We start from the raw sequence: 8,693 nt of genomic DNA on the forward strand, positions 1-8,693 counted from the left end.
TATATATATATATATATATATATACATACCAATCGTATACGTATACACCAGGCTTATTTGCTGAGCAAACTGCACTGATTGCCTGAATGCCTGGAGTATGTACAGGTCAAATTTCACTTATTTTTGAGAAATACATTTTTGAAACATTCCCTACACTTTGTTATAGGATCACTAATTAATTAGTTAGTAAGATCGTTGATATGGTTAATCTTTTAAGATGTATAAATTAGAGGGGGGGCATGGCTGCTGCTAGGATTGATGCCCTGCATGCACCGTTATTGGCTGACCATTTCTGACATTACCCAACCAGATGATATGTGCTGACATCACAGCTTTTGTGTGTACCGTGAGTGAGAGGTGATTGGGAGGGTGGGAGACTTCGTCTACAATGTCTACCTTTACATTTTTACCACAAATGTGGCAGGTAGTTTTCTCTTAATATCTGGGTTCTTTCATGACACTAAGTGGTATAATGGTATGGCAAGAGAAAAAAAATTGTTTGGCGGTTATGTATTTATGTATGAGTAATAATAAATTAAAAGTGGCAATGGTCTACAAATTGAATTCCACAAGTCCTGTGGATACTGACGTTGTTTTGCTTCTGTTTGTTTCTTATTACTTGAGACACCGTTGTCAAGCATGAAATTGCTACCCATTCTTATTTTTAAAAACTCAGACTCATCATATTTAATACAATTCTGGATTCTTTAGATTATATAGCATTTTATAATAAAACTTTTATCCAATCATCGAATGGGGAACAATGCTGGCTTGCAAATAAGGTAGCAAGTAAGTAATGTGAAGCAGATAGAAGCAGAGCATGTGAAATCCAGCATGCAGCTCACAGACAGAGAGAAACCACGAAGGCTATCCTGTATATTTAAACCTTGATGTGATAAAAATGGCTCAAATTTCAATTTAAATCAAACATTTCATCAGAATAAAGAGTTTTCTTGCATTTTATCTGTATAACCTTTGCCACTTTAATGTACACTTTTTATTTATTTTATTATTTTACTTAATTTCTGTTTGGGGATCAAGCCATACCAGTTTACATCATCATAATGCTGTCGTCTTAAGATTCTATGTTAAGTTACAATATATTTGTGTATTTGTCTCCATGCTCTTGCACGAAAAATTACAATTGGACTTTCGAAGAATTCATTATTAAGGTGTTGGCATGGTAATTGTAGAGTAAATCTTGTTGTTCTCAAAGAGATTAATTTACCGTTTTGTTCATGACAAAATGTGTAGAGGTGTAAAATTGGATCGCTTTCAAAAGAGCTTGAAGATATGCACATTACATATTTAACACATGAACATCAGAATAGCTAAATTTTACTCTAACACCCACTTTCTCTATCTCTCTGTTTATTTTTTTTATTTCTCTCTCAAACACTCTACTGAAATCCATCCCCCTTTTTTGCCCACTTCCCCCCAATTTTTTTAATTTTTTTGTCCTATAGGTCGTCGTGAATGCTTTGGTGGGTGCCATTCCCTCCATTATGAATGTGCTGTTGGTGTGTTTGATCTTCTGGCTGATCTTCAGTATTATGGGTGTCAACCTGTTTGCTGGGAAGTACTATTACTGCTTCAACGAGACATCAGAAGAATATTTTAAGAGTGACGATGTCGACAACAGGACAGAATGCTTTGCACTCATCAGTGCGAACCACACAGAGGTTCGCTGGAAGAATGTGAAGATCAACTTCGATAATGTGGGCGCAGGTTACCTGGCACTCTTACAAGTGGTAAGTCATCTCACATCTTTTGTGTATCAGTTGTTTAAATACCCACCATGACCTTGCTCAGTAAACACAAGTTTCTTAATAAATGAACTATAATAAGAGGATAAACATAGATTTGAGTCTGGGCTCTTTCTCCATATGACCTAGGCCACATTCAAAGGCTGGATGGACATCATGTATGCAGCTGTGGATTCCAGAAGGGTGCGGATGTTTTTATAGTTTGACACTGTTGGCTCTTTATTCAAGTGAGTCACTTTTTGCTTATTGCTGCTTTCAGGTTGGGGACCAGCCCATCTATGAGGACAACATCTACATGTATATATATTTTGTCATCTTCATTATCTTTGGGTCCTTCTTCACTCTGAATCTCTTCATCGGTGTCATTATTGACAACTTTAACCAACAGAAGAAAAAGATAAGTGTTCTCTCTTTTTTTCACCTCTACAGTGCTGACTTCACCTAAATTTCTTCTCTGTCCTTTGCACTTTCACGCTTTCTTACTGCATTTTTATGTTATCTTCTATTCTGTCCGTAATTTTTGCAAGACATGCTTTCAATTTTGTGCTTAATGGGGAAATCTCCTTAATTACAGCCTTAGTGTGCAATGCAATGGGTTTCTATGGGCCCCATTTGAGCACATGGGGTTGTCAGGTTGTAACCAGTCTTTTTTTTTGTCCCTATACTTTGGAGGTCAGGATATTTTCATGACTGAAGAACAGAAAAAGTACTACAATGCTATGAAGAAACTGGGCTCTAAGAAACCCCAGAAACCCATCCCTAGACCTCTGGTAAGCAGAGAAATAAGCATTTAGATCTGGGTTGCTACACATATCTGGCCATCAATGATTGGTGCATATGATAGACCAATAATGGCATATTCAAGCATGTGTATTCTTTTTATATCTAGAATGGCAAGTGGATAAAAGAAGCATATGGCATAAAATGCAATTGCAAATTAAATTTAAATGCAAAAAGTTGCATTTAAAATGTTTCTTACTGTTACATTTATTTACTATATTTTAAATATAAATTAAACAGTTTTAAATGTTTCATTTGTCTATATCAAAAGCATTTGAATTTATTATTGTTACATTTAACTAAATTTTTAAACAAATTAAAAAGGTTTAAAATGTTTGTCAATTTCAGAAGTGTTTTATTCATTAATTATTTTATTGCTACATTTTACATACATTTTTTTTAATGAATTGAAAATTTTCTAGTTTTAAATATGTCTATTTATTTGTCAATTTCTAATATTTTTCCAATTTTTGTCTTATTTATTGACTTCATATATTACAACAAATTGCTAACTGATTTCTTTATATTCAATTTAAGTAAGACTTCTAGTCCTCTAATCTCTTCTGTATTTCGTCTTCTTTTCCTTTTCTTACAGAACAAAATCCAGGGCATGGTATTTGACTTTGTCACTGAGCAGGCCTTTGACATTTCCATCATGATCCTCATCTGTCTTAACATGGTTACCATGATGGTGGAAACAGATGATCAGTCAGAAGAGACAGAGAACATTTTGTACTGGGTAAACTTCATATTCATTGTGGCCTTCACTGGCGAGTTCGTCCTGAAACTCTTTGCTCTGCGCCACTACTATTTCACCAATGGTTGGAACGTCTTTGACTGCGTTGTCGTCATTCTGTCCATTGTGGGTGAGTGTTGTGTCCAAATGTGATTTCATAAATTTGACTGGTTATTTTTCTGTTTTTCTTGACACCTTTCACATTTTATGAGCTTTGAACAGTTTTGTAAAAAAAATATTTGCTTTGTTTTTCAGGTATGTTCCTGGCAGACCTCATTGAGAAGTACTTTGTGTCACCAACTTTGTTCAGGGTAATCCGTCTGGCTCGAATTGGTCGCATTCTGCGTCTAATCAAAGGAGCCAAGGGCATCCGGACATTGCTGTTCGCTTTGATGATGTCACTTCCTGCGCTGTTCAACATCGGCCTGTTGCTTTTCCTAGTCATGTTCATCTTCTCCATCTTTGGCATGTCTAACTTTGCCTATGTGAAACGAGAATTAGGAATTGATGACATGTATAACTTTGAAACTTTTGGCAACAGCATGATCTGTCTATTCATGATCACCACATCAGCTGGGTGGGATGGCCTCTTGGCTCCTATCTTGAACTATCCACCTGACTGCAATCCTGAGAAGGAGAACCCAGGAACCACAGTTAAGGGCAATTGTGGCAATCCCTCAGTAGGAATCTTCTTCTTTGTAATGTACATTATTGTGTCCTTCCTAATTGTGGTGAACATGTACATCGCTATCATCTTGGAGAACTTCAGTGTTGCCACTGAGGAGAGTGCTGATCCACTGTGTGAAGACGACTTTGAGTCCTTCTATGAAATCTGGGAGAAGTTCGACCCAGACGCTTCGCAGTTCATCACCTTTGCCAAGCTGCCAGACTTTGCAGATACATTAGAACATCCTCTCCGTGTGCCAAAGCCAAACATCATCGAGCTGATCGCCATGGACATGCCCATGGTGAGTGGCGACCGCATTCACTGCTTGGATATTCTGTTCGCCTTTACCAAGCGTGTGCTGGGTGACAGCGGCGACCTGGACATGATGAGACAGCAAATGGAGGAACGCTTTGTAGCGGCGAATCCTTCCAAAGTGTCATACGAGCCCATCACTACCACGCTGCGGCGTAAACAGGAGGAGGTGTCAGCTGTCGTCATCCAGAGGGCGTACCGATCCCACCTGGTACGCAGAGGTTTCATCTGCAAACGCAGGCCTGCCAACAACAAACTGGAGAACGGAGGGACCAATCAGGAGAAGAAAGAGGACACACCTTCCACTGCATCCCTGCCGTCCTATGACAGTGTAACCAAGCCCGAGAAGGAGAAACAGGATGACAACAATGAAGGCAAGGGCCGCAAAGAGAAACGCCGAAACCAAAAAGACGTCAGGGAATCCAAGTGTTAAGACTGCTGCGGTAAAACTCACGGACAGTGATAATGATCATGATGATATTATAACAAAAACTGTCATTTCAAGCTAATGGAAACCCTGAATCAAACTATACAGATGTACAGATTAATTTCATTTAAGAGGAAAAACAAAGCGGAAGTAACACAACAAAAAATTGTTTACAAAGGTCACTGGTGTATCGAGGCGAAGAAAGGTATTGGGGTTCCTCAAAGCTTGAAGACACTTACAAGTTAAACCAAACATAATCAGCTTCCTGTGTGACACTGTTGCATCAAGACTCGATTTAAACAGAATCAAATACGAGTTTAAAAAGACAGATACTTGATGAAGTGTATTTTAGAGGGCTATATCGCGCTTCAGTATGGAACTCTTCACCGAGCAGGAATGTGATAATCCAAGGGAGAACTAGGATCCAATCCCATGCTTCTGAACTGCGCCGGTGAACTTTCCATGCAGAAAACAAACACTGCTATTCATGAATGGATCAGCAGCGGATGGTGAAAGAGTCTGCACCGTTTCATTTCATTTATGTGTAAGAACTCAACGTTGCTGTGAGAGTGAGCAGGATAGACATGAGTGGGAAACAAATCGAAGAGTCTGGCTGATTCCAACGGTCTCTTTGCGTTTGTTACTGTCGAATATATTTTACATGATCTTTACATTATTTGAGTGGCAAAAATAGGAGAAACATGAGGAAAAATACGAATTTAACAATTTGCCCATGTCACCCTCAGTAACTGTGTCATGATAACTTTGTTATACCTGCATCAAAAGGCTTTTTCTACATGGGCTTTCACACAATAGGACAGGGGGCAATAACCAGGGGCCCCCAATACACATCTCCAAATGAATAATAAATTATTGTGCTTGTTCAATGCATAGAAATGACTTGCATGATGGCATGTTTTGATCAGAAATTTTGCATGAGTAATCATAGTCCACAAAACACTAATACAGACCACCACAGTGGCTTGACAATGTTTTAGGCTGTCCGCTGGCTAAATTTACAACCAGAAACCGAATATGGGCCTAAGATGCTGAATTGCGTCTTCTCCTCTACTTAACATTATGAAATAGACAAAATTTGGGATTGGCTTCAGATGGGGCAAAATGCCTGTGGCTAATCAGTGGCATACGTACATTGAAACCAATACTAGCATTGTGGCACATTATTGGAGAGGAAGGATACAAGGGACATCCCCTTTTTTGCTGCTCAGGAGATAATGAATGGGAAAACTAAATGTCAATGTGTGTGTATGGAGACGGGAGGAAAATGATACAAAACAACACTGTAATTCCTAAAGCTTCTTATTTTATTTGTATGCAGCAATATCGCTTACCTCACCTACAGCACATATGGTAGGTGGGTCCAGGGGGGGGGGCAATGGTTTAGGCATTATTAGGGGAGTAGCAAGTTGGTTGGCATTTTTAATCCTCATCAGGGTTAGATGAGATGAGCTATAACCGTTTCTGAGAAAGTGGCAGTTTTATTTATTTAAAAAAAAAAATTTTCATTTGATTTTTACATGCTATATTTCGTTCGAGTTTTGCAGCTTGTCTACGTCTAGTCTCGTCCCGGTTTGTCCTTCTAGGATCAGCCGGACATTTTTATCCATGTATGAAACCATCACATCTTCAGCAATGGTTTGATTGTAGCCAAGGACAGGACAGGACTTGAGAGAGACAGCGGGATGGTTAGGCAGTCACAGCTGTTTAAGGAGAAGCCAAAGATGTTTGTCTGATTATTTGGTGTGTGCAATTTGTGTCTGGAAGTTTCTGGAATGTCTCAGAAGTGGAGTGATCTTCTACTCCTTAACACTTTCAGACAGACTGATGCTTGTTGACTTTCCCCATTATTCTCAGGATACAACACAGATGTATCATGTGACTCTGATGTCATCAATAAGGGCCTTCACTAGGTCCAGAGAATGTTTGTAATCTGGGGTGGAGCTAAAGCAGAAGCGCTCCCACCACACTGAACTCTCATGTAGAGAGAAGAGTAGGGCTATCTGACACAGAGCCAAGCTTCAGAGATTTCAGGCAGTAATAAAAGTGTTAATTGTGGAGGTTATGATGAAATGAAATCCAGACTGAGAATATTGTTCATTCTCACCACTGTTCTACGGAGGGCCTTGGTTTTAAATGTGCAGTTATTCGACCCCTGGTCAGCCTTGTTTCTCATCAGTACACCACTACACTAATGCCAAATAACCATTCAGCACTGGTCCCACAGCAGCTTATTGTGAGCCGGGCAACTCCACACATCAGAGCGACTACATTTTCAGTTTCTTATAGTGATGTCAGTGGTTTTCCCTTACCTGTCATCTGGTGACAATGGTCCAGTTGCTGCATGTGAGGGTGTTGACCTGAAACAAAACGAAATTAAAAAAACCTCTGCTCAGCAAAGCTCAATCATTCTCATTTATGCAGCCTTGGAGGCTCGTCTGTATAAACAACAACAAAAAAGAACAAATAACAGATCATATGTTCATTTAAAAACAAAAACGAATGAAAAATCTAATTAAAAATATATATTGTACAGTATAGGCTATGTTGTAAGCAGCACAAAATGCTGAAAAGTTAAGAATGGACTTTTTAAGAGACTATAAATAATGTAATATATAATTTTATTTTAACGGCATGCATAGGTTTTTTTGTAAATACAGAAAAAAAACTACTACTGCTATTAATCTATTATTGAAAAATAATTATAACCTTAATCGAATGGCTTCACTCATTGCCCTGGTCTCACTAGGTAGACTGTGACATATTTAGTTAGTGTAGAGAGAAGAGTAGGGCTATCTGACACAGAGCCAAGCTTCAGAGATTTCAGGCAGTAATAAAAGTGTTAATTGTGGAGGTTATGATGAAATGAAATCCAGACTGAGAATATTGTTCATTCTCACCACTGTTCTACGGAGGGCCTTGGTTTTAAATGTGCAGTTATTCGACCCCTGGTCAGCCTTGTTTCTCATCAGTACACCACTACACTAATGCCAAATAACCATTCAGCACTGGTCCCACAGCAGCTTATTGTGAGCCGGGCAACTCCACACATCAGAGCGACTACATTTTCAGTTTCTTGAAATGTCAGTGGTTTTCCCTTACCTGTCATCTGGTGACAATGGTCCAGTTGCTGCATGTGAGGGTGTTGACCTGAAACAAAACGAAATTAAAAAAACCTCTGCTCAGCAAAGCTCAATCATTCTCATTTATGCAGCCTTGGAGGCTCGTCTGTATAAACAACAACAAAAAAGAACAAATAACAGATCATATGTTCATTTAAAAACAAAAACGAATGAAAAATCTAATTAAAAATATATATTGTACAGTATAGGCTATGTTGTAAGCAGCACAAAATGCTGAAAAGTTAAGAATGGACTTTTTAAGAGACTATAAATAATGTAATATATAATTTTATTTTAACGGCATGCATAGGTTTTTTTGTAAATACAGAAAAAAAACTACTACTGCTATTAATCTATTATTGAAAAATAATTATAACCTTAATCGAATGGCTTCACTCATTGCCCTGGTCTCACTAGGTAGACTGTGACATATTTAGTTAGAAGGTGTAGATTTTTAAAACACTTTTCACATTAAAGAGAGGAATCCAATATATGTTAAATGCAAAAAGTATATATAAATCTATACATAAATCATGGCATATATATAGAGCTATATAACATATGTATCTGTGTATACATGTATATGTACATATGTGTATATATATGCACACATATACATATGTATGTATATATGATATGAGAGCACTGTCCTCTTCTGTGTTGACCTCTGCTTGGAGTGGAGGTGAAGCACTACTGGCTGTCACTTGCTCACGTTCTTCTTTCTTTTGTGCAATACGTTCGGTGAACGACCAAAACTCTGACCTGGCCCACATAGTGTGCGCTTATGTGCGTGTTTGAGACGTCTGGGTTTGATCGAGTGTTGTCTGTGTGCGTGCGCGTGTCTAGCTTTCAATGCACAGTGATG

The 8,693-nt window shown here is 38.4% G+C and overlaps 1 protein-coding gene and 1 long non-coding RNA gene across 6 annotated transcripts in view; one reads left to right on the forward strand and one right to left on the reverse strand.

The window, feature by feature from the left end:
* Nucleotides 1-4,784, forward strand: part of LOC107582701 (sodium channel protein type 8 subunit alpha-like) — a 58,238-nt gene extending 53,454 nt beyond the window's left edge. For all 5 annotated transcript variants that reach the window (XM_016268638.1, XM_016268639.1, XM_016268640.1 and 2 more), the window contains 6 exons: nt 1,467-1,751; nt 1,896-1,949; nt 2,026-2,163; nt 2,432-2,536; nt 3,142-3,412; nt 3,538-4,784. In XM_016268638.1, coding sequence (XP_016124124.1) covers nt 1,467-1,751; nt 1,896-1,949; nt 2,026-2,163; nt 2,432-2,536; nt 3,142-3,412; nt 3,538-4,694 — 2,010 coding nt within the window. In that variant the 3' untranslated portion in view covers nt 4,695-4,784. The remainder of the gene's footprint in view (nt 1-1,466; nt 1,752-1,895; nt 1,950-2,025; nt 2,164-2,431; nt 2,537-3,141; nt 3,413-3,537) is intronic.
* Nucleotides 4,785-5,131: 347 nt separating this feature from the next.
* On the reverse strand, nt 5,132-8,403 carry LOC107582703 (uncharacterized). Its single transcript, XR_001608970.1, has 2 exons — nt 7,809-8,403; nt 5,132-7,018 (listed from the first exon to the last, which is right to left on the reverse strand). It is a non-coding gene; the product is annotated as an uncharacterized lncRNA (long non-coding RNA).
* Nucleotides 8,404-8,693: the final 290 nt, after the last annotated feature.

Source organism: Sinocyclocheilus grahami, unplaced genomic scaffold (assembly GCF_001515645.1).
Source record: "Sinocyclocheilus grahami isolate Dianchi unplaced genomic scaffold, SAMN03320097.WGS_v1.1 scaffold47.1, whole genome shotgun sequence".
Classification (NCBI taxonomy): domain Eukaryota; kingdom Metazoa; phylum Chordata; class Actinopteri; order Cypriniformes; family Cyprinidae; genus Sinocyclocheilus; species Sinocyclocheilus grahami.